Raw genomic sequence first — 26,710 nt, 5'->3', positions numbered from 1 at the left:
ATAACTCTATTAGGCCACTTACATTACACAGAAGCATATTTCTCCACAAGTTAAAATAGAATAAAAATAACAATATTCCATTGAGCCCCAAAGTGAAGGAACAATACACAAAAGCATAAGGGTAAAATAATACTAACTGCATTTGATATAAGTTGCTGGAATAATTTAGAGCGATTAATCCTAGCAAAGAACACACTTACATTATTTTAAAGAAAGTACCAAATAGTAATAAATAATTTACTTTGCAAAGTTCACTAATTTAAGTAGTTCCCTTCTCTTCTTGATCTTCTTCTCCTTTTTATTCTTGGCAGGCTCTTCATCGGGTGGTGAAAGCTCCTCATAGGGGATACTGTCAATGTCTACTTCACCAGGTAATGTAAATCTGCAAGAAAAAAAAAAAGCCAAAGCTATAAGTGAAAGCTGCTTTCCCCTACTCTGGCTGATTTTATTACTAAGTTGATTTCCACAGAAACAGAAAGAACCAATTATTGAAAGAAAGTTTTTATATTGTAAGCAAAATGATTCATCCACAGATTGAGCAAGAAGTCATCACTAGTCGTCACATACTGAAATTTTAAAATCATGATAACGAAAACTACTTAGGAAAACATGTGAGGTTATATTCACCCAATGTGAAAGAGCCCATGAAGAAAGTGTTGCACAAAGTTTACAATCTGAATCACTTCTATTTAAGGTTTTAAAATGGTTTACTTAAAAAATAAATATATAGGGGCACCTGGGTGACTCACTAAGTTAAGCATCCAGGGATCAAGTTCCGTGTCAGGCTCCCTGCTCAGTGGGGAGCCTGCTTCTCCCTCTCCTTCTGCACCTTCCCCTGCCCATGCGCCTCTCTTTCTCTCTCAAGTAATAAAAATAAAATCTTAAAAATAAATAAAATAAATGAATAAAAGTACGATAAAATTCGAGGGGCACCTAGCTAGCTTAGTTCACAGAACATGGGACTCTTGATCTTAGGGCCATGAGTTCAACCCCATATTGGGCATGGAGATTACTTAAAATAAATAAAGTACAAAAAAATAATATTTGAAAATGATAATGAATGTCAGACTCATTTGCAGTACTTACCTATTAATTATACTATCACATTTATATCTTTAAAAAATTCCAAATGTCTAATGAGGAATGGCTCTTGTCAAATAAGTTTCCTTTTATTATCGACATTTATTTATGTGGTACTTATATGTGTACAAAATGCTTTCATAAAACACAGGATTTAATCACTTGAATTCTCTAAAAGAGGTACGATGCTGAGATAAACAAAGTGAAAGAAGCTCACACTTGCCAAGGGGGTGCTCCTGACTAGTCAGCACCCCCAGGCATGTGCCTTAAGCCCACAGCTTAGAAACTGCCAGCATCCGTTAGAGGTCTGTAGAATCTGCTTTTTTTTTTTTTTTTTTTAAAGCATCAAGCTATCATACATCCACACATTTTTACTCAAAGGAAAGAAAGCTGTGGCCTCAGATAAGAGAAGCATTGATCGAAGGCAACTGTCTCATTACAGAATAACCTAAATAAAGCAGTCTACCCTCTGCCAGGTCTCAGTTCAATATTTCCACAAAGTCACCTTTACTCTTGAATCCAAATCTTTCTGTGACCAACCTGCCATCGTCTGCTCCTTTCCCTATTGCTACCAGGGCCTCCAGGTCTGTGCCTTTCAATCCGTACTGAAGCAATTCCTTTGCAGCATCCACATTTTCAGGAACTCTTTCCAAACACTCATGAAGAACCCAGGATCGTTTCTTTATTTTACTCTGGATACAAATAAAAAACAGAGGTATTAAAGAACCCATAACATCTGACAGCATGTGACAGCTGCCTTCTAGAATTATAAAGCTAGACCTAAGGGAGTACAGCTACCTAAGCCCTTGGCCATAGGTAGCTGCTACAGAAGCTCAACAAGAAAAGGCTAATTCCCTAAAGGTGATTGGAATGGGATGCAGAGAATGAGATTCCTATATATAGCTTTCTTTTTTCTTCTAATGAGACACAATGAAACACAAAGCTCAAGACTCTTTTTCAGAAACATTAGGAAGATCTACCCAAATTTTTATAGCTGCTCATTAGTTTGCCTCTGGGCTATATAATACAGTAGGAAAAGTAAGCAGAAAGCCAAGATAATATATTTCCTATTGTAACAAGCATGCTTAACTTTGAAACAAAACTAATGAGGCACAGAACTTCAAAGTTCTGTATTTTCTTGACCATGAGATGTAACACAAAGTGAAGATGATAATTTAATCATAAAAGCCAAGATGTGCTATTCTTTGAAAAGAACAAGGGCTGATTCCTCCCTCCCAATTGCTTCCTCCAACTCTATTCAAAAATCCCTGACTTGCCCTCTTCCAAGAAAGAGTCACTGTGGTTATAAGTTTAATTTGACTCCTACCCTGCATTCCTTTACACATTCCACTCTATCAGTTCTTTCTTCAAATGTCTCTTAACTCATTTCCCCTTCTCCAGGTCTATGGCCTCCACACCAGTCTAGTCATCAACTTAAAAAACCTATGAAATCACTAGAGTCTCTGTCATAAGTAAGTAGAGTTTCCCTCCAACATTCTCCCTCCACGCCAATTCATCTTCTGCACCTATACAGTCAAAAATCCACAACACGTCCCCTATAGATAAAAAGCCTATGTCATCACAAGCCTTCCACATCCTCTGGAACCAAAGTCAGTATTTCTCTCTCTTCCTTTCTTTCCTTTCTTTCCTTTCTTTCTTTCTTTCTTTTTCTTTCTTTCTTTTCTTTTCTTTTTCTTTCTTTTTCTTTCTTCCTTTCTTTCTTTCTTTCCTTTCTTTCTATTTATTTATTTATGTTTGCTTATTTATTTATTTATTTATTTATTTATTTATTTATTTATGATAGTCACAGAGAGAGAGAGAGTGAGAGAGAGAGAGGGGGGCAGAAACATAGGCAGAGGGAGAAGCAGGCTCCATGCACCGGGAGCCCGATGTGGGATTCGATCCCGGGTCTCCAGGATCGCGCCCTGGGCCAAAGGCAGGCACCAAACCGCTGCGCCACCCAGGGATCCCTCAATATATCTTTCTAATCATATTTCCCAAAGTTCACTGCTGTTGAATATCAAATCCAGCAGATGGGTTTACTTACAGTGCTCACTTAGTCATACAAGAAATATTTACTGGGCGCCTACGGGGGCCAGGTACTAATGTGGACATGAAGCAATGATTATGACCAATTCAGTCAATGCCACAGGTCATGTTCATTTTCTTTGAATTTGCTCATACCATTTATCCCATGAATAATGCCTTCCTCTCGTCTAACTCCAGGATGTCTGCTCTGAATTCTCTCAAACTTGCTTCAGAACATCATCACTTGACAGTCTTTCATAACCACTGTCTAAAATGATTGCTACTTTCACTGGGTTCCTACAGCACTTATCCAGAATCTTCTTACATGTTTACTTGTATTTTAGACATGAAGCTTTACCTTCTCAGAAAGATTATACGCTTCCTAAAAGGGATGGCCATATTTATGCTTCTCCTGTTCCCCTTTCACCTTCTCCTGCCTAGAGCTTTTACTCTTAGTTGCCTATTTATTTAGCTGAATTAAGTATTTCTCCCAATAAAAAATGTACTTACTTTGTCTTTCTTAACACCTGTCAGCTCCTTCCTGGACCAAAATTGTCCTTTACTGTGTTCCAGAAAAAGCCCTAAATGGGTTACACACACTCACAACTCACTGTCCTGAGTCACAAAAGAAGAACGAGAATACAACTTTGGTGCTCTGATCTTCTAAAGGAAAATACAAGCAACTTCTTCTTCTCCCTTTATTTCATTATTTCTCATGATATTTCTCTTCTCTGGTGTCTCACTTGTTAACTGTTTATCTCCCAATTTGGTTGTAGCATCAACTTCTTTCTTACAATTTTTTCAGATTATGTTATTTTTAATTATTGTGCACATGAATTTTATGGAAAACAACTATGAACATTCCCCAACACTTCTTAGGTCTTCCTAAATGCAGAGCCTTTTTCCTTCTTAAATGTCACATGAGAAGTCATGCCCTCTTTAAAGCATGCCATAAATCCAGCTGCATCCTCATAAAGTGCCTGGGGGTCCCAGTACACAGGCTATGTACGAAATTTAACCTGGGGATCCCTGGGTGGCTCAGTGATTGATGGTACAGTCGGGGCTTGCGGGGAAGTGCAGAACCCTCCGAGTCTGACAAAGTGGGATGCTGATTCTAACTCGGGTTGACCTCATAGGTGTGTTTTATTGAAAATAAAATAAAGTAACATACAGGGACGCCTGGGTGGCTCAGCCGTTGAGCGTCTGCCTTTGGCTCAGGTCATGATCCTGGGGTCCCGGGATCAAGTCCCACATCAGGTTCCCTGCGTGGAGCCTGCTTCTCCCTCTGCCTGTGTCTCTGCCTCTCTGTGTCTCTCATGAATAATTTTTTTAAATATTTTTTTAAAAATAAGAAGGAATAAACTTAATCCAGGGAACAGGAGGAATCCAAGTGTAAGATTTAAAAAAAGAAGGAGAATTTGGCAAGCTCAATATGTCACTTATCTATTGCCTCTCAGCTTCAAAAGTTCTCTCCACTTCCAGTTAGGAGACCGACAACATTTCCATTTTGCGAATGACAGAATACTACACTTCACCAAGAGAGGGCACTGGAGGGCCACTGCAGAGGAAAGCCTCCGGTGTCGAAGTCCTGTGTGCTCAGGTTCTAAACTTCTGGTTTCTATGACTTAGCAGCTAACAACGCTTGTAGGAAACATCCAAAGATGCCTGCTTTCCCCCTTAATCCCACTGAACACAACTTCCCACTGAATTTCAGCTGTTACTCCCATGGGCAGATTCCTTCCCAGTGAATCCCCCAGGCACCTGGAGGTGGGGGAGCTCTTCCTACACCATGCCCACCTGCAGAGTAGGAGTTTTTTCCTTTCAGTCCTAGCCATGGTTCCTTATCCGAGGTCTTCCGACCCCCAATATCAGCTTACCAGGGCACCCTAGCTACAGGCACCAGCTTGCCCATCCCACTTTTTCCTGCTTGCCAACCTTGAAAACCAAGAACTAGCCCCCGCCCGAGGCATCCCAAAGAGCTCTTCCAGCCAATGTGCCACAGCCACTCCTTCAAAGCGCACTGAGGTCTGAATTCCAGCTTCAGGAAGGAGGCTTCCCTTCCAAGTCAGCTTGCTCCCTCCTTGGGTGTGCTCCGTCAGCCCTAGAGTATTCCTTAGTGTTCTCTTTACCCCTTTATAGTAAATCCCACTAGAAAGTAACGCTGCATATTAAAACTTCCCCTGGTCAAATTACTAGGCAGTTTCTGGCTCCTGAGTGAACCATGAATGATGTAGGTGAAGAAAGGTAACTGAAGTGGAAAAAGAGAAAGGATTAAGCCAAAATCAGGTAGTTAGCTGGTTTATCAGTGACTATTGTTCACACATCTTCAGAACCAAAGTCCAGCTACAAAGTCAATACAACCAGATAGGAGAACGTCCCTGGGTTGAATAAAACATACTTTGGCTTTAGACATATCAGCAATATAAAATGCTCCAATACAAGCCCTATAACCAAAACAATGTTCCATACATTTGAATTTCACCATGTTCCCAAAAATACATACCAAGTAATTCTGAATTGAAGCAATGTTGACCACTGACTTCCTCCACTGCCTCTGATACACTAGATCAGTATCCAGGCCATAGGTCTGTGCCAGAGTCAAGGCTTCCTCATATTCTTCACTTTCAATCTTGGGACAAGGAAATGGGAACAGGAACATTATTGAACCATCCACGGTGTAACCAGAATGATGTGATGGATGACTATAATCACTTAACCTCTACAGCATTCCTAACTATTCACATGTGCGTTGTGGTCCCAATCCACAGTTGTTAAGGGGCAGACAGATCAAGTATTTCTTTCCACACTCAACAGAGCTGAGGGACAGTGGAAATACCCACATTTAGAGAGTAAAATAAAGGCAAAACCAGGAAAGGAGTGCGCACAGCCTGACTCCTAGTCCGGAGCTCAACCGGGACACTGCAGGAACCGCACAAATAACTAGAATGCTCAGTGTGGATTAAATCTGTTTCCCTGGAAAGCAAGCCCACACTTCTTCCCTCACGGTCTGTAGTCTGAGCAGACAGCTGCACTTACCAAGATAAGGTGAGAGTGGAAGGCCAGGTGAAGGAAAGAAGAAACCTGGCTAAGCCACAAGGGGACAGTCTAAGTGAACTCATCAGCCATCCATTGTTTTTATTTTGATTCCTCAGGCACAAAAGCCAGCACTATTTTCAAAAACTATAATAGTGATACTTCTTAACATGTCAATGATAGGGCAATCCCTCTTTAAATTTGTGTATTTAAAAAAATTAGTTTTTTCTCATTGAAATAAAATCTGGATGCTTGTGAACTTTGATGCTGAGAGGATGCTCCCTCACCTTCCTCTGATAAAGCTCCTCTGGAGTCGTGGAGCGCAAACTCACAAGGCGGTAGTTTTTAGTAATGGTTCGTGGGCGTTTGCGTGGAGGTGCAAATCGCTCCATTTCCGTCACCAGGTACAGACCCTGTTTTATGTAGCCGAAGTAGCGAGCCTTGGCAGACACTTCCTGATCAGAATCAGAATCCTCTTCCCCTTCATCTTCATCTCCACCCCTAGTCTCCAAACGAGATCGTTTGGGGGCAAGTTTAATCTCACACTAAATTGAAAAAGGAAATGTTAAATCAGTAGTGAGGAACTGCAGACAAGCTTTAGTCAATGAGAAAAATATTTTTAATTCTACTCTGGTTTGATGCATGACATGAGCTACAATGATGAAGACAGAGAATAGACTTCAAAGGAACTCAACAACAAAAAGTATAGACATCAACAGCTCCAGAAATATCCACTGCTCCAAATCTCCAAAACTAAAGCTTGTTTTCATAATGGCTCATTAATATGATCTCCCAAATATATGTCTGGCAATTACTGTAGGAAAATAAAAAGAATGCTAATTTCTTCACTTTTGATATTTTTGTACCTGCTATAGAGAAATATGATTTTTTCATCTACTTAGAAAACAAACATGAAGGTATTTATTTGCTTTACTGACAATAGCTCTCCCGCCTATCCTCCCTTAAAAAAAAAAAAAAAAAAAAAAAAGGTCTAACAGCTTCACAAACTTCTGAGTCTGAAAGCCTGACTGTTGAAGATAACTTTCATTCCCACACTTAACAGAGTTGGCTTCAATTTTAAGCCATGGTTTTCTTTTTAAGTAACATCTGTAGACTCAGTAACAAACCCTAAGGTAAAAAAATACTTGTGAATCTGCACTTGAAATACTTAGAATAAGAATTTTTAATGACCAAAATGTAACTTTAAATTACTAGCCTCTATTTTTAAGTCTTTTGACAGGAGACAAACAAGCTTTCTTTACTAAAAGAACCAGAATTTTTTAAGTTCATGGAAATAGTTTGTTAAAGACCCTATTTAAGTAGAAATACGTTTAACATTTTAAGATGTCTAATCTAAGAAAAAGAAAAAAAAAACTATCATGTCAGTGAAGATAAAATGCTTCACAAAGAACAAAATGACTCAATTTTCTTCAGTTTTCTACAATGCAAGTTTTTTAATTGACTAAACAATAGATCTTTCTTATACTGTACTCAATCTCTGATTCCAATCCCAAGTCTTTGTTTTTAAGGACAAGAGTAGATAATGGAATAGCTACACTATAAAAAAATCAAATGTTTAACTGTACTTCAATAAAGATAAGTAAATGGACACATATCACTAAAAAAAATTTAAATAAATTATATTTACATTAGAATCAGGTGTTTAGATTTTTGCTGAAATGCATGTTTACTTTCCAACACATCAGCTGCTCCAAAAGGAAAAGCCTTACCTCCAAACTCAAAAATCCCCCATCATGGGTAGCAGTGACTTGAGGTGATGGTTCGAACCACTCACAGGATTTTCCCAGTAAGTTCTTCAACGTTTTCACCGAAGAAACCGTCAAAGCACCAGAGCAGCGAGCCAAAGTCACTGCATTGGCTGCCCACCAATTTACATCTATCAGTGGGTAGAAGGACTCTCTATCTAATGGGGAAAAGGGAATCAACACAAATTCATCAGTCAATGTGGATTAAATACAACACATTTAGTCCAGTGATCAATTTAAAAACCATATTTGGGCCCTAAACATGTTAAGTAAGAAAAAATAAATTGTAAGCCATCACCCAAATTTTTACAAAATGGTAATTTATTTAATCAACGTCTGAGTTCCAAAAATTTATCAGAGTCCAAAACTCTAAAGATGCAGGAGTACATAGTTTTTGGTCTTTCCACTCAAAAAATGAAGAATATACAGACACATGTCACCACTGTCAACAGAGTAAGCGATGTGTACAATGCGTACGTATCATAAAGGTTATAAAAGGTTTTAGAAAATGCTCACACATCCCCTTTCAAACAATATGAGAGAATTATACTCTTAGTAAAAATTGAAGAAAGACCTATAATTGTTTTCAAAGCTGATTTTCTCTTAAATTTGTGAAGGTGATCATGACCACTACCTCAAAATATGCCACTTTGACATAAGAAATATTTTAAGACAAAGAAATTTAAGTAACTCTACGTTCTTTTTCTTTATCTTGTCACTTCTCTTAGTAATTGTATTGTTCCTATGCCAAGATGCTGTATAAATAAAACCAATTTCCAACAACCCTTGTTAACTCATTTCTCAGTACTCCCCATGTGTAAGCTTGACGTACATGCTAGAAACTTCTGTTCATTTTTCTCCTGTTAATCTGTCTTGTGTCAGTCTAACTTTACAGAGCCTCAATCAAAGAACAGTAAAACCTTGGACAGTAAAAAAGGTTTTTATTCATTCCCTAGATATATCACCTAAAGAGCACTTTTATTATATAATAGTAGTCTCTTAAGGTTTTAATTATCCTATTTCATACAACTCACCTTTGATTTTTTTTCTCTTCTCAATAGAGAGTCTCCAATCAGGATTAAGGTCATCATACCCTGGCTAAATAGAAAAAATATGCACAGGACTTCTTGAGACAAGAATGTAAGAAAATCATAAGAACATCATCAAGAACTATGGATTTTCTAAAGTAACAAAATAGGGAAATGATGCTATCCTTCGACCTCTTCATTATATTATACCTGGCAGAAATCTATTCCTCTGGATAATCTTGTTCTTACACTTAAAATGTGCACATGCAACTACTGTGGCTCAATTTAATGAGGAAAACAGCATGCTTAAGAACAGCAAAATAGCAAGCATGCAATGTTAATACAAATGAGAGCAGGATATGCCAATAGTTCTGCACCAACTCTCTCACACACATGCACTTACATTCTGGGAGAACAGTTCTGCTGTTGTAAATAAACACAGGCCTGGATGCAAGTCCTACTCCTACAACTTACTGAGAGATGAGTAACCCCTCCAGGCCTTGGGCACCCTAACTCTAAAACCAGACTCTCAACCCCTACGTCATCTCCTTCCTTCTAACTCCTCCTTGTCTTCTAACTTCCTATGACTAAAAACTTACTAAGTAAAAAAAATATAACCATACAATCCTCAAACTTGATCCATTCATATTCTAATTCCATGGAACATAATGTCATGCCCACCTTCTAGAATCTCAAATATCAAAAAAACAATTGAGATTAAGGCACTGCCAGATACCCTCTTGCCTCATTGTTAATTATTTCATCTTCAGAATTTTAACAGTATAAGCAAAGGCCAGCAAAAAATCATTTGGCTATTTATCTGAAATTTTAAGCCTAAAAAAAATAATGCTATAGTCAAAATGTACTTTTACATCTAGTGTAACAGAACTAGAATATATGTTTTATTAACAATTTGCTCAGGGACTAACCCTTTAGGATATTAAAATTAATCCTTCTTTCCATGGCTTAAAAGAACTTCCTGATCTCTATAACTATGATAAATCATTCAGAAGATATAATTCTTTAAAGTTTATCCAAAAAGTTACAATAAAAGCCTATTTATATAACAAAAAGAAGAATAGATTGTCCTGGTTTATTTTATCATAAAAAAGATAATTAACCTTCAAAGACTTAGAATACCAGAAGATATATATTACTGAAAGTAACTAAATTGAAATCTTATTTGATCATTTATAGGGCACTTTGGATATATCCAGTCCCTCTGAATTATCGGCTATACATGCTCCCACAACATCACATGCACATTACCATTTATTTATATGGTGACATGTGTGCCTCCGTACTCACATTCTGGAGTACACAAGTGGAGTAGGGAAGTAAAGCTTTAAATCCCAAAAGCAACAACAGTAATAGTTCGGCCTTAGGTAAATTTAAGTACATAAAGATCACAATGAAATTTAACAAGAAATCTTCAAACAAATTTCAACAGAAATCCTCTCACTGGCATGAGTACTTTGAGAATTCAAGGTGGGGTTGTCTTCATCAAAGTCAATGATGAGGGCAGCCCCAGTGGTGCAGTGGTTTGGCACCACCTGTAGCCTGGGGTGTGATCCTGGAGACCTGGGATCGAGTCCCACGTCGGTCTCCCTGCATGGAGCCTGCTTCTCCCTCTGCCTATGTCTCTACCTCTCTCTCTCTCTCTGTCTCTCATGAACAAATAAATAAAATCTTTAAAAAAAAAAAATTCAATGATGAAAAGGTCCACCATGAACAAGCTAGTCTATGGGGGTCAGCCTCCAGATACTTTGGGACTAGACTATTCCATGCAGATTGCTTCAATAATGGGTGTCTCTTCCGAATTCAATTCTAAACACAAGGTGAAGATATGTCCTTTTGCATCCACAGCTGTGTCAGCATCATCCTCATATTCCCAGACCCATCACTGTGCTCACCTGTCATAGTAGCTAAATGCTGAATTAATCTTTTAAGTCGCTGCACTCTAATTACAATGCCTAAGCTACAGGGAAATTAGTTGACCTAGTAGTAGTATTCCTACACCCTCTAAAAAGTGTGGTTTCTTCTGCTATTTAGTCAATGAATGCTGTCCACTCACACTGTGTGTGAGGGAAAAGAAATCAGATATTGTAGGTTTCACAACTCAAGCAGGCAGAGAGCTAAGAAACAGAAACAATTTACTATAACTCAAGTTCAAATTTGATAACTACCCCAAAGGAGGTATAGATTAAAAACCCATCAGGGGTATCAAAAGATGAAGAGATCATTTTGAACAGGGGCTTGAGAAAGACAAAGGGGGTTAAAGAGGTATAGAGAAAGTGCTACACTTGGTGCCATAAGACTTGGATAAATTCTGGACACAGAACATCCGTGGAAGAAGACCTTTCACTCAGAGAACACAACATGAACAAAAGTACACAGGCTAAAAAAAGTACTAAATTTATTCAAGAAAAAGGAAAAGGCACCTGGGTGCCTCAGTTGGTTAAGCATCTGAGTACTGGTTTCGGGTCAGGTCATGATCTCATGGGCCATGGGATCAAGACCCACATTGTGCTCCCTGCTCAGTGGGGAGTTTGCTTGGGATTCTATCCCTCTGCTCCTCCCTCCACTCATGCTCTCTCTGCCTCTCTAAAATAATTAAATAAATCTAAAAAAAAAAAAAAAAGGTAGGTCAGTTTAAAGTACAGGATATCAGTTCTAATGATCTGTATTTTTGCTTGTCTTAGGGTTCTGGAGAAAATGGGATTTCACAAGGTCATTTTGTTGTTGTTGAGCTAAAATGCACATAATGTAATTTAACCATTTTAAAATGTACGTTCAGTGGCATTTAGTATGTTCACAGTGTTGTCACTTCTATTTAGTTCCCAAGCATTTCTATCAATCCAGAATAAAACCACTTATCCAGTAGACAGTTACTTCCCACTCCCTCTGCCCCCCAAGTCCCAGGCGCTACCAATCCGCTTTCTGCCTCAAATGGATTTACCTGTTCCAGATGTTTCACGTCAATGAATTCCTATGACACATAAATTGTAGGACACAAGAGTGTCTTGGCTTCTTCCCAGTAGCATAATGTTTTCAAGGTACCACACTTTAACATGTAGCAATACTTTGTTAATTTTTATGTCTGAATAATATTCTATTGTAGGTATTTACTGTAACGGATTTATCCAGCCTTGCTTTAATGGACTTTTGAGTTTTTTCCACTTGTGGCTGTTGTGAAAAGTACTGCTCAGAACATGTATGTAAATGTATTTGTTTGAGTACCTGTTTCAAATTCTTCTGGATATACACCTAACTATCTATATGCTATCACCTTTGCAGTACACCTAGCAGATTCACTCTAGATACGTGAACTAAATGTTAAACTTCACAATATGTGCAAGTTTGATGAAATGATCTGCTTCAGGCAGAAGTGGTCTGCCAGCAACCTGACAGCTTATGCCTCACCACTCTCAAAGCTGACATTCCCACTGCTTCCCTTCATAGGATTCAAACTATTTCTGGATTGGTCTCCCTAGGCAAGGGAAACAGAAGCGAAAGAAACTACTGAGACTATCCCAAAATAAAAAGCTTTTCACACAACAAAGGCAACCTAGTGAATGGGAGAAGTTATTTGCAAATGGCTTATCCACTAAGAAGTTAGTATCTAAAATACATAAAGAGCTTACACAACTCAACACCAAAAAAACCAAATAGTCTAATTTAAAAATGGGCAGAGAACATGAATAGACACTTTTCCAAACACAACAAAAAGATGGCCAACAGACACATAAAAAGATGCTCAACATCACTGATCATCAGGGAAATGCAAATCAACACTACAATGAGATATCACCTCACACCAGCTAGTACGGCTAAAAAAAAGAAACAAGAAATAACTAGTGTTGATGAGGACATGGAGAAAAAGAAATCCTCATGCACTGTTGGTGGGAATGTAAATTGGTGCAATCACTGTAGGAAACAGTATGAAGTTTCCTCAAAAAAATTAAAACTAGAAATATCACAGGATCCAGTAATTCCACTACTATTTACCAGAAAATGAAAGAAAGCAAAGAAAGAAAAGAAAAACATTAATTTTAAGCAATATATGAATCCCTATGTTCACTGCAACATTATTTACCACAGCCAAGATATAGATACAGGAGATTAAAAAAAGATGTGGTTTATACACATAACGGAACATTACTCAGCCATACAAAAGAATGAGACCTTGTTATTTGCGTGGCAACATGCATGGACCTAGAGGGTATTATGCTAAATGGAGCAAGTCAGACAAAGAAAGACAAATATTGTACGATTTCATTTATATGTGAAATCTAAAACCCAAAACGAAGAATATATAAACCGACTCAAAGATAGAGAATAAACTGGTAGTTGTGGGGGTGGGGAAAAATGGGCAAAATACATAAAGGAGATTAAGAGGTACCTCCTGCCCCCCTCCAAAGCTAATATTCCCACTGCTTCCCTTACACTATTCAAACTGTGACAGACTTACCACACTTCAACCCTAAAAACTCTATCTAGGAGGGGACCCGTGATCTGGCCATACTTTAGGACATCTGATCTACACTCTGTAGCTGATGCTTTGAGAGCAGGATCACCAAGAACCCATGCCCCCTGTGAAAGCACACCAGGGGTACTCACTCCTGGTACCATGTTGATATATTCTGAGAAGCAACCTCCATGTCACTCTGCTTTGTACAATATGTGCCTTGTGTCTGAAAAACAGCCTCAAGTGCCCCCACTTCATGGTGTAGCAGTAGCTCAGAGGAGAATGTCTTAAGAATATACTTAGATAGATTTTGCATAGAAAGGCTCTCATGGTGACAGTAATGTTTTCTTCAGATTTAGGAATTTATTTGTTGCTTCTTTTTAACAGCTAGAAGCTAAATATAACAAAGACCCTGCCTCTAACCGCTTATAAAAGCAACCTGTCAAATGTTTTTTCATTCCACAAACACTTATTAGTATTTAATATGCCAAGCTCTATGTTAGACCCCATGGAAGAAATGTATAGTCAGTGTCTATTCTCCAGAAGCTCACAGTTGAGTGAAGCTGTAAAAACAGCTGTGGATTATATCAAGATTAATCACATTAACTGTCATCTTCCCACTTATCCTCCATTGATTGATCCATTTAACAAAATTTGTTCAATAGCTACTATTGTGTCAAAGAGCAAATAAAACTGTGTGAGAAATGAAACTTATCTTTTCTATTTCATCTAAGTAAGTACAAATAGAAAAATAATAAAACTTCTTCAGACAAAAATTAAGGCCAAAAGTGAGATGGAAATATATAAACATAACATATGGGAAATGTTTGAAATGAAAATCACTTTAGCAATTTTACTATATTCCAGACATGAACAAAACTTAATACTCACAGATTTCTAGCCAGATGGATTTTCATATTGACAATGAAAGTTGAAGTATTTAATCAACTCAAAACTGGATAGAAGTAAATCAGAATAGGCATTTCCACAACTATCTTTAATCATTAGATTTTAAAGAGAAAATACACAATCACACAAAGCATATTATGACAAACTAATAAAGTAGCAAATTACAAGAAGAAGGCCTCAGATGAGCTGCATTCACAATTTGATAAAAGAGGCTAAGGTTGTATAGGCAATAGTAACATCAGTTTCTCCTCAGGCAATGTTTTAGCTAAAATGATACACTATATAGTACCATATAATCTATTTCAAACTCATTGCTTTGTCCATTTCCTAGAACAGCCATAAGGAGAGGCAGAGCCCTGTCCTGCCTGGCCAACCCAAGGTCCCTTGACTATTGCTGGACGAATGAGAAAGGAGCACGGTTTCTCAGTCAGCCAGGAGTACATAAAATGACACCAATATATTCGGTAAACGACTTATTTATAATTTCACATTTTCAAGGTCTCTGCCCAATGGCCTGCCCAACTCTGGAGGTATCATTCGCATGAACTGCGTGGACTCTCTCCCTTTTTTTTCCATTAGTATATTACTAGTGCATAACTGGTGCAGACAAAAGTCAGCATCTCTCAACATAAGAGCTACAGAAGATACTCTGAAAGAAAGGCTTAACCTATGAGGTCAGAGAACCTGAGGCCAACCAGAATCTTGATTCTAAGAGCAGTGATACAAGTTTACTTCTTTTAGTACTACTCCCATCTATTAAAATATGAAAATGTTTCTCACTTACTCAGACTATAATGAAGTAATTGAAATAGGTCACAATCACTCCGGGTGGATAGCCAAGCCTTACTACACAAGTGCTACTTACTCCCAAAGATCTTTCCCCCCAACTCCACCAACTGGATTGTGCATCCTTCCTTTGAGCTTAGCTCTTCATAATATTAACATGTTCCTTTGTTGATTTGTTTATAATTTCCCTTGCAAGATTATAAACATCTTAAGGGCAAGCACTAGGACTTACTGCATTTTCTACTCTAGAACTTGGTAAAGATTCAGTAAATACTTGTACTCTATTATTTTATGATTATTATTATAAGTATAGTTAACAGCTTCCTCCTTACAGAATTGTTACATACAAGGTTTATAGCACTTACCATACTACACTAAATTTCAATGACTCCCTTCATAAAGGGACATCCAAACCCAAAATGGCCAACCCAATGTGACAAACTCCTAGGACATAGGTCAAAAACTCAAGCAGAAAAACTCAAGCAGAGTAAAGTTGTTCAAACTCTTTTTGCTGAACAAAGAGTTACCATCCTCACATAATTTCCCAGTACATCATAGATACTGTATACATCTATTGTAAATGCAAGGGTTTCCCAGTGAGAAGCTTTGTCAATTATTTACTCCAATTCTTGGCGTTACACACTAACTGGGGCTCAAGAGTTCAACACATCTGAGAAGGCTGAAGAAATCTGAGTTACATTCACCGAGAAAAGGGATTTCTCTCTATTCTATTAAAGATATAAATAAATAAAGCCTAATTTTAAAAAACCTAATAAATATGTTTTTCCCACCTTTTTTAAAAATGTATTTATTTTCCCAGAGTCCTGGAAAGAGCATGTACCTCTGACTCAGAGAGAGATGAAACCAAATCCCAACTCTACTGCTTACTTGCTAGGTAAACCTGGGACAAAATAAGTGTTCAATAAATAATACCCGAGGTTATTATTATAGTAAATTTTGCAAAAGCTACAAGAATACTGTCTACATGAACCGTGATCTCACTGAGCTACATAAGCCTGAAATGAGTATATCAAAAGAAACCAGAGGGCTCTTTCTGTGAAAATGATGAAGACTCATAGGAGTTTATGATGGAATAAAGTTTCAGAAAGAATAGTAGAAAGGGCTGGACAAAAGCAGGGAGAGGAAAAGTTCAGGAAGCAAGTGTGAAGCAGCATAATGATCAGATGAGAGGAGATGACAAGTAAACAAATCAGTTTGCATTTTGACCATAACCTTAGAATCTTAAAGAAAGGATCAGATGAAACTAAATTCTTTATGTGCTATCAGCCTTGGATAAAATTTATTTTCAGACTAAAATGAGCAGAGGTCTCAGAGCACAAAACCTATTCTATTCAGCAAAAGTCTTCTCATGTACTGAGCTACAGCAAGAAAAGAGAGGGGTTGGCAGCCACCAGCCCAGGATGGGATAAACTCTGGAAGGAGGTAGCATGCTAAGCAGCAGTAGAAATAGCAATGAAGGTAAGATTAGGTCCAGTAATTCTCACTAAGCCACTGTTCCCTCAGCAAAGGAATCTATCATCTGCAAAATGTCCAAGGTAATGGCAACCAGTCCATGGTTTTCAGTTTTGTGAGCCCTCAAAGCCGTTATTTCTCTAGTTTGCTCAAGCATCCAAGGGCATTTATAGCAACCCAATCTAAAAACACAGATATATTGCCCCTAAAAACTGGTCAGTTTGTAATAAAAGATATAACTACCTTGAGGATCAAGCTGCATCAGCAGATGGTCTCTATACACTATTTGGGGGATGCTAAACAAGAACCACAAATGGCAAGATGGAAGCTCATCCCTCCTCAGCAATTCCTGATGAACCGCCCTTCTAAACTCTCAAGATACTTTTATTCAAAAGAGCCTCCCTAGGACAACACAGGAGACCAACTTCTGGCACGAATTCACTGTACCCACCATAAACCTCTTTCTCTCTTATTTACTTATTTCAGAGGGAGGGAGGGGCCAAGGTAGAGGGAGAGAGTCACAAGCAGACTCCACACTGAACACAGAGCAAGACTTGGGCTCGATCCCATGACTTGAAATCATGACCTAAGCCAAAATCAAGAGTCATAGGCTTAACCGACTGACCCACTCCATTATTTTTCTGATGGCATTTTCCAAACTACTGAGATATTTACATTTAGTCATTCAAATTTTTTAAACAATTTTTTAACTCTTTTAATAGAATAATTACAAAAATCTAATGAATAACATTAATGAGCTATTTAGGTAAGTATAATGATATTGATTGGCAACTAATGACAAAATACTGTCTAACCAGTTAAAAAGTTGAGTGCATGCCAGTAAGGACTATAATAAATGCAATTTATCCTTGCAAGTAAAGAAGAGTATCTAGAAATTCAGTAAATGGAAAAGCATACTAATGAATTTTGTCTAAATACTAAATACCCTTTGCACTACACATGTATGCCATTCTAGAATACTAACTAAATGAAATATTAAGTGTTCCTCAAACTTCATCAGTATTTCTATTAGATGAATGAAATAATGCAATTAGTAAATTTAAGAGAAAAAAAATTGCCCAAACGTAAAATTTCACATATATAAATAGAAAAGGGTCTTCCCAAATGATGAATTTATCACTCTATGTCAATAACCACGACAATTACATGGTACCATTTAGATCATTTATGTATAACACATAACTATATGTGGTTGTAGAGTTGATCCACTCCACTTCTGGAGGGAAGATATAAATCAAGTTAGCTATAAATTCCAAAGAAAGAGAGAAAGAATTCCTTTTACTTAGCTACTGAGGTTGAAGACTGAAGAGTGACTCTTCTGTTTAGAACACATCTAGATCCAATGAGAAAAGTGTGGCAGAGATGTGGGGACCAAATTAAATTCAAGGTGAGTAGGAACTAAGGGGGGAAAAAAAACCTTCCCAAACTTGTGTATAAAAACAAAAACCTTGAAGAACAGCGAAAACAAATTTAAATCTGTGAAAAGCATAAGAAAATGAAGACCCAGTTTCTCTTTCCCTCTGCTATTCTGGGAATAATGAAATGTTCTTTGCTCCTCAAAATTCTTTTAATAGCTCAGTTTAACCAGTGAAATAAAAATAAAAAGAATTCTGAGAAAAGACATCAATCCATTCAGACTCCAATCTTGGAATCACAAAATCATCCACCAAAGTTGGTGAGAAGATATTCCTATAGAAAAAGTAATGAGGAAGTATGACTGTTATGTGCTGAAATGTTGAACAGTCATTAGAGGAATAAAAGATCGAGAATGTAAGTTGTATATAACTGAGAAAATTTTTCCTTAAATCTTCACTCTATCACAATACACATCATTTATGGGCAATCCTTATTTGCCCATCAGCATTTTAAATTATAACAGATACTGAATCTGTTGTTAAACTGAACCTGTTCATTCTTAAGAGTGTCATTTCAAGACACTAAAAAATTAACAGACTGTATCTTCACTGTCTACCTTTTGAGTGAGAAAAAGAGAACTCCCTTGAAGCCTTAAACAAGCCCAATATTATATTAGCGTTGCAAGATGTGGGAAGAATTTAGTATTCTAAAGCATTCTTTAATATTCTGAAGCCTTCATCATATTAGTTGCTTGTTGCTACAAAATTAATAACTCCGTTCTATATTTTTATAATGAGAAAAGGAGAAAAGAGAAGAGGTTGGGGGACAGATTACACTCAGTATATAGACTATATTGCCCTACAAATTAAAGTCAGTACACAGTGCTACTCTGTTCTTAATTTATCCTATTATATTGACAATATTCTAATTTTAACTACAGCTTTGGCATGGTAAGAATAAATAACAGCTGTTTGCTACATTAAAATATCAACCAAATGAAATCAGTATTGTCAGTACTCACCCTTAAGTGAGAATCATTCTTAGAATAATAATAATCAAGAGACATACCTGCTCATTTTGATTCCATTCCCCTTGCTGCTTCAGAGATGGAATGGCCCAGATGCTTAGTTTCCCTGAGAAGTGAATGGCAGCAAGGAGGGTCCCATCTGGAGAAAGGCTCATCTTAAAGATTCCATCCTATACAATAATTATATTACATTAATGTCAGATCAAGGAACTTCTAGCTGAATAGAAGTAACTTCCAGAATTTAAAAACACTCTTCAGGAGGGATCATGTCATAAATCATCTCTCATAATTAAGGGTTCCAACAACTTCATAACACTATAAATGTGCTCCATCCAGCAAACAGAAACAGGACACTTAGCCTTAAGAAATTTTTTTAAATCTATTTCATAGTGTTATAATTAACATAAAACTGAACACTCAAGTATGTGAGCATTATAAAAATACTCCTTTATATCACATCAATTACCATGAATTCTCATTAACACTTATGTGTTGATACTGATCAGATTGTGAATTTCCTGAATTTTGGGTCATTTTCACAAGATTCTGTAAGTACACAATGCCTAAAAGGTTCTTTCACAGAGAGGCCACAAATTCATGCTATGTGGACAAAAGGAAAAGGAAAGGAGGAAGAGAAAATTGGCAGAAAAGAGGGTCCACCAGTGGCAGGAACAGAAGAAGGCAAAGGGGAAAATGCATTCCTTAATTTAAGTACTGCTAAGAGTGTTTACTTTCCAGATTTCCTGGTAAATCTGAGGAATTTAACTGTTGCTACAGCAAAGAAAAACTCTGTAGTACATGGATTTTTCATTGCCAACCTCAGAGTACACAGAGTCCTACTCGTCCAAACAATCTCTCAGTCCTTTCCTAATGAGAATACCAGGTTGCTCAGTTACCACAAGAGAAACCATACAAGCAGAAATGTCTCCTGCCTGCCTACACCCGTATTTGTCCTTAACATTTAGAAAATCTGGCAACACAGCCCCCACCCCCCATGGCAATAATCAGGTGGGACTGCATAGCATATGCACCCTTAAAATGGTGATAAGCTTTCCAGTTAGCCAAAGCCCCCATCATTCTTGGTTACAGCCCCAAGATTAAGGCCAGGTGTCAACTACAGGCCTGAAAAATAAATATCACTACACTGAAAAAACAGAAATTATACCTGGCCCACTTCACCACATTATCTACCAGATCTCTACAGACACAAGAGTTTAAGTCCTCAGGTCTACAATGACTAAGGCATTATTAGCTATCAAAAACAAACAGCATGATTTCAGAAAGTGAGAAACACTTCTGGATGAGTAGATAGATGAAAAGATTAGCATCCTCTAATTTCCTCACTAAGGACTAAAATCACTTTAACGGGATATAACATGTCTAACCCAGAATGCCAGAATTAAATGTAAGGAAGATTAAAATACAAAAGCCAGAGAAAGAAAAGCAATAAACACAAAAGCACTTCCAACACAATGTTAAATATTCCCCCATCCCCTCCTTTATGATGGAAAGGAGGTCACGAGCAGAAGAGCCTGACATCTTCTAGTCACAACTCTGGTCAACAGGCTCCACAGTTTGGCATAAGGTGAACCTCACAAGCACATATTTCCATCACCTCCAACAACTTTCATCCCATCATTTAAAGTTCATAGGGAAAGAAACAAGATCCCAAGGGTTAAGACACTTGCTGAAGACCATTCAAGTGTAGACCACAGAACCTGAACTAGATGCCTTCAATGCCAACCCACGTCACTTCCACTACACAGGCATCACTGCCCTCCCCTGGGCCGTGGCCTTTCCAGGAGCCACAGGAATGCTCCCTGGGAGAAATCATGGTCAAGTATACTTTACTGTTTTCCTCACCTACATAATTAGTCATGAATGATCTGTATGATAACTCCCAGGTTTTATAAATGCTTCATTAACCAACTCCCCTAAAAATGTTCTGAAAGAAAGCAAATAGGGAGTTTATGAATCTCTTTAACAAAAAAGAAAAAAGTGTAATAAATAATGTGAAGAATTTAATAGCACTGTGAACTAGAAAACACTGAATGAAAATTTTTGTTTTAATTATTTTGTTTTAATCCTTCTCTCCTTTACCTTCCTTCTTTTCTTTCTAGATATTAAGCAGTAAATAGACTAACTAAAATATTACCACTTGCTTTTAACCTGGTGGGTTCTTAAATCCCCTTAGTTTTATTTGACACTATGATATCTACACTGCAAACTTACCGTTCCTTTTTCTAAAGCACTTTGTTGTAGAAATCTCCACTTACAGACACACCAAAGTAGAAATTATAGTACAATGAATACCCATGGACCCAACAACCAGCTTATAAAGAAATATCCATATTCCACATTCGTTTCACCAAGTCTCCTGGAGTCACTACAATATGCTGGGGAATTTTTTTCCCCCTGGAGTTTTTCAAAGCAGATCCCAGACAATGAGATGTATACGTTAAGTATACATTTCTTTCAAGTCCCAAGTTATCTGTTTAACTTTCATATATGTGCACAGTGAGAAGATATGGTTATCAGTAGCAACTGAATTATAGCCACTCATAATAGACAAGTCACCTATGTTACTTCAGAAACACGGTGTTTTCCTAATGAAATAAAAACTCTTATTTGTAGAAACATTTCTGAGTGCACATAGCATACAGAGTATTTATGGCTCAGGGAATAATTTATTATCCTGACAGTAACTGTTACACAAGACCTAAAGCCACAGTTAGAAAATCTAGGCTAAATTCTGTGAAGAGAGTCTGCGGTATTTAGAAATCTGAATGATTTTTGGTTGGCCAGGGAGAGAATTTCAGAGTGTGTGCTCAGAAATAAGAGGAAATGGTTTTTCAATCAACTGCACATCACAATAAAAGTAAACCTCAAACCTTCGAACTGCAATTCCTCATACTGTATTAAGATTTCTCAGCATAAGTGAATAATCCTTCTCTCGTCTTCTTTTTGACTTAAATAGCTCAAAACGCAATAAAATTTAGCCATAATTTTTACTTTGGTTAAAATGTGTCTGAATTTCTTTCAGATTCCTCAAATATGTATGTCATGTTCATTTCAATCATTACAACAGCTGGAATGTCAAGAATATATAACTTGGCAGTGAAAAGTGGAAAGCTTTTTCTCTGAGAGCAAGAACAAGACAAGAAAGCCCACTCTTGCCAATTTTATTCAACATAGTACTGCAAATCCTAGCCAGAGCAATTAGGCAAGAAAATAAATAGAAAGCACATGAACTGGAAAGGAAGAAGTAAAACTGTCTCTTTACAGATGACATGATATTATATATAGAAAATCCTAAAGACTCCACTGGAAAACTGCAGGAATAAACAATTTCAGTAAAGCTTTAGGATACAAAAATCAACATACAAAAACCACTTGCATTCCTATACACTAACAGTGCACTATTATAAAAAAGAAATTAACAATCGCAGTTATACTAGCATCCAAAAAAATAAAATACTTAGGAATAAACGTAACCAAGAAGGTGAGAGATCTGTACAAGAAAAGCCAGAAAACATTGGTCAAATAAATTGAACACAAATAAATGGAAAGATATTCCATGTTCATGGATTGAAAGAATACTGTTAAAATGTCCATTATGTCCAAAGTGACCTATAGGTTCAATGCAATCTCTACCAAAATTCAAATGGTATTTTCCATAGAAATAGAATAATCCTAAAATTTGTACCGTACCACAAAAGACCCTAAGTCCCCAAAGATGCCAAAGCAAACTTAAGAAAGAACAAAACTGTAGGTATCATACTTTGATTTCAAACTATTGTTACAAAGCTATAGTAATCAAAATAATACTGTATTGGTATAAAAACAGGCACAAAGATCAGTAGAATAGAACAGAGGGCCCAGAAATAAACCTATGCATAGACAGTCAACTAATTTACAACAAAGGAGCCAACAATACACAGTGGGGAAAGCATACTCTTTCAATGGTACTGGAAAAACCACATAGGTATTGAACCCCTAATGTATACCATTTACTCTAATTGGATGAAAGACTTGAGCATAAGACTTGAAACCCTAAAACTCCTGTAAGAAAACAAGGGATAAGCTCCTTGACTGGTCTTAGCAATGATTTTTTGGATTAGGATACCAAGAGCAAAGTCAAAAAAAGCAAAAATAAACAAGCAGGACTACATCAAACTAAAAACATCAGCACAGCAAAGGAAACCATTAACAAAATGAAAAGACAACAATGAAATGGGAGAAAATATTTACAAACCACATAACTGATAAAAAGTTAATATCCAAAATATACAAGGGACTCCATTAACAATAGCAAAAAAACCAAATAACCCAACTTAAAAATGAACAAAACATCTGAATAGACTTTTTTTCCAAAAAAGACATAAAAATGGCCACCAGGTACATGAAAAGGTGCTCAACTAATCATCAGGGAAAGGCACATCAAAAGCACAATTAGGTACCACCTCACACATATTAGGATGGCTATCATCAAAAAGAAAAGAGAACAAACGCTGGTGAGAATGTGGACACACACACACACGTATCACGTGGCCTTAAAAAAGAAGGAAATCCTGTCATTTGTGACAATATCGATGAACCTAGAGGGCATTATGCTCAGTGAAATACACCAAACACAGAAAGACCAATATTGCATGTTACATATATATATATATAATCTTTTTAAAAAATCAAACCCCTAGAAACAGATAGTAGGAAACTAGTTGTCTATCAGAGATTGGGGGAAAGGAGGAAGTAAGAAGATGTTGGTAAAAGGCTAAAAACTTTTAGTTAGAAGATGAAGTTCTGAAGATTCATGGGTAACGTGATAACGCTGCACTATATAACTGAAACTTGCTAAGAGAGTAGGACTTCAACATTCTTATGCACACAAGAAAAAGGTAAATATGTGAGTTAATGGATGTGTGAATTCGATGGGGGAAAATCCATTCACATTGTACACTTAAAATATCTTACAATTATACTTCAATAAATATCTCACAATTGTATCTTACAATTGTTTGAGGCAAACAAAACAAGAAAGAAAATGATGACTATCACTTGCTAACGTCTACTCTATTCCATGAGTATCCACCAAAAAAGGCAGTCTCGGTAAATAATTACTTGGTAAGTTATTATCACTGAGTAGGCAAGATGGGGCAGAGTAAGTTGGCTGACAAAGATCATTTACACAATAGATAGTCTTCTTCCACCAGAAGCTCATCTATGGCCCTTTTAACGGACCGTATTATCAATTCTATGTACCCCTTTGTATCAAATTTTTGCTCAAAAATTTTCCAACAGTACTTTCCTCTTACCTCACTGAATCTGTGTAGCAATGTGATACTAATACTATTGAAATTAATAATATGAAAAAAAAAGAAATTAATAATATGAACAGGATTTTAACTTTCACCTCTATTTCTCATTTATTAAACCACCAGCTCAAATATCATTTGATCTTTTGTTAATTAAAAACACTAATTAAAGCCTTCTACTACTGGCAGCAATATTTAGAGTGGAATTGTGCCTGGTCTCAAACACTGCAATAAAACTTTTAACTGTCCTTTCTAAGAGAGTAATTCTTTTAAATGTTAAATATCAGATCTTTGTACTGAGATTAGTTTAAATTGGCTAACTTTCTTCCACTGTGTATCATCTACATAAGAACAATTAAAAATGAGTGATTTCCTATTTCATTACACTTTTCAAATGTACAAACTATATTAAAATTAAAGTACTGGGGATCCCTGGGTGGCGCAGCGGGTTAGCGCCTGCCTTTGGCCCAGGGCGGGATCCTGGAGACCCGGGATCGAATCCCACGTCGGGCTCCCTGCATGGAGCCTGCTTCTCCCTCTGCCTGTGTCTCTGCCTATCTCTCTCTCTCTCTCTCTCTCTCTCTGTGACTATCATAAATAAATTTTTTAAAAAAATTAAAGTACTGAAGAACTATAATGCATACTTCAAAATGTTCTAAATTACCACATAGCCTTAAAGGTGAATTTGTAAGCCCTACTCTTCCAACATTCAACAATTATTTATTGAATAAATATATTCAATAATATAATAATTACATGTCAGGCACCATTTTACACTCTGGGGAGCCAGCAGTGAGCAAAACATAAATCTCTGTCTTCAAGAAGTTCAGAAGATTTTCTGTGGTTTAAAGTCTGGACCACCCCCCCACACACACACAAAAATCAATCATCCTCAAAAGCACAATTAACAAACCAGGGTGCAGCAAACAGGTGGCAACACTGCAAAAGTATGTAGGAAAGAGAAAGCGTCTGGGGGGGAAAAAACTTTCTTATAAAAGAACATATGTAGCTTTTATTATCAATATACTCTTTGAAAGATAATATATGCCAGACAACCAACAGTTGGTTATTTGGAATCATATAAAGGTCATACATGAAAAACCCACAACTAACATCATAGTCAATGGTGAAAAGCTTTCCCTCTAAGATCAGGAACAAGAAAAAGACAGACTCTTACCACTTTTATTCAACATAGTATTGGAAGTCCTCCCCCCAGCAATCAGACAAGAAATAAAAGACAAATTGGTATAAAAGAAGTAAAATTTTTATTATTTGCAGAAGACATGACAATATGTATAGAAAACCCAAAGACTCCACAAAAACTACTAGAACTGATAAATGAATTCAGTAAAGTCACAAGATACAAAATATGCAGAACTCTGTTGCATTTCTATGTACTAATAATGAAGCAGCACCAAGAAAAATTAACAATCCCATTTACAACTGTACCAAAAAACAAACAAACAAACAAAAAGCCTAGGAATAAACTTAACTAAGGAGGTAAAAGACCAGTACCCTGAAAATTATTAAACGCTGATGGAAAAAAACAGAAGATGACACAAACAGATGGAAAGCTATCCCGTGTTCATGAGTTGGGAAAACCAATATTATGAAAATGTCCACACTACCCAAAGCAATCTACAAATTTGACACAATCCTATCAAAAATACCAACAGCATTTTTCACAGAACTAGAATAATCCTAAAATTGCATGGAACACAAAAGACCCCAAATAACTGAAGTGATCTTGAGAAAGAAAAAAACTAGGGCAGCAGCCCCATGGCTTAGCAGTTTAGCACCGCCTTCAGCCCAGGGCGTGATCCTGGAGACCCGGGATCAAGTCCCACATCAGGCTCCCTGCAATGGGGCCTTCTTCTCCCTCTGCCTGTGTCTCTGCCTCTCTCTCTTTCTCTTAGTTTTTTTCTTTTTCTTTTAAAAAGATTTTATTTATTTATTAGAGACACACACAGAAAGAGAGAGAGAGAGAAGCAGAAACACAGAGACAAAGAAAAAAACTAAAGTGTTACAATCCCAGATTTCAAGATATAACACAAAGCTACAGTAATCCAACCTGTATGGTACTGGCAGAAAAACAGACACAAAGATCAATGGAGGAGAATAGAGGGCGCAGAAGTAAAACTATGGCTTATGGTTAGTCAACCAACCACAGTGGAGGCAAGAATAGACAATCAGTACAATCTGTACTGATTGAAACAGTTATATTTGCCTATTCATATCCCAAATCCATGAGCAAACAGTTATCTGCTAACTACACAGGGTATAAAGAAGTATGAAAAGCAATCCCCAAATAATTATTGCAGTGAGTATACTACAATATACTGGTCCAAGCGAAATAAACATGGAATACAAGAAACAGGTGTCTTTGGATCCTGGAGCTCAGCAAACTGGAGAGTTCCAGC

General features: G+C 37.0%; 1 protein-coding gene across 3 annotated transcripts in view; it reads right to left on the bottom strand.

Annotated features, from left to right (window-relative positions):
- NBAS (NBAS subunit of NRZ tethering complex) overlaps positions 1-26,710 on the bottom strand; it is a 317,777-nt gene that overhangs the window by 230,292 nt on the left and 60,775 nt on the right. For all 3 annotated transcript variants that reach the window (XR_013349722.1, XM_077844073.1, XM_077844072.1), the window contains exons 12-18: positions 19,017-19,145; positions 8,942-9,005; positions 7,872-8,065; positions 6,429-6,686; positions 5,612-5,737; positions 1,621-1,772; positions 242-382 (exon numbers count right to left, since the gene is read on the bottom strand). Coding sequence is in view for 2 of the 3 variants with exons in the window: in XM_077844073.1 (XP_077700199.1) it covers positions 242-382; positions 1,621-1,772; positions 5,612-5,737; positions 6,429-6,686; positions 7,872-8,065; positions 8,942-9,005; positions 19,017-19,145 (1,064 nt within the window). In the remaining variant the exon portion in view is untranslated. The remainder of the gene's footprint in view (positions 1-241; positions 383-1,620; positions 1,773-5,611; positions 5,738-6,428; positions 6,687-7,871; positions 8,066-8,941; positions 9,006-19,016; positions 19,146-26,710) is intronic.

The sequence above is a fragment of the Canis aureus genome, chromosome 12 (genome assembly GCF_053574225.1).
Source record: "Canis aureus isolate CA01 chromosome 12, VMU_Caureus_v.1.0, whole genome shotgun sequence".
Taxonomy (NCBI): domain Eukaryota; kingdom Metazoa; phylum Chordata; class Mammalia; order Carnivora; family Canidae; genus Canis; species Canis aureus.
The sequence above is the reverse complement of the archived record's forward strand: the minus strand, read 5'-3'. Positions and strand labels throughout refer to the sequence as shown.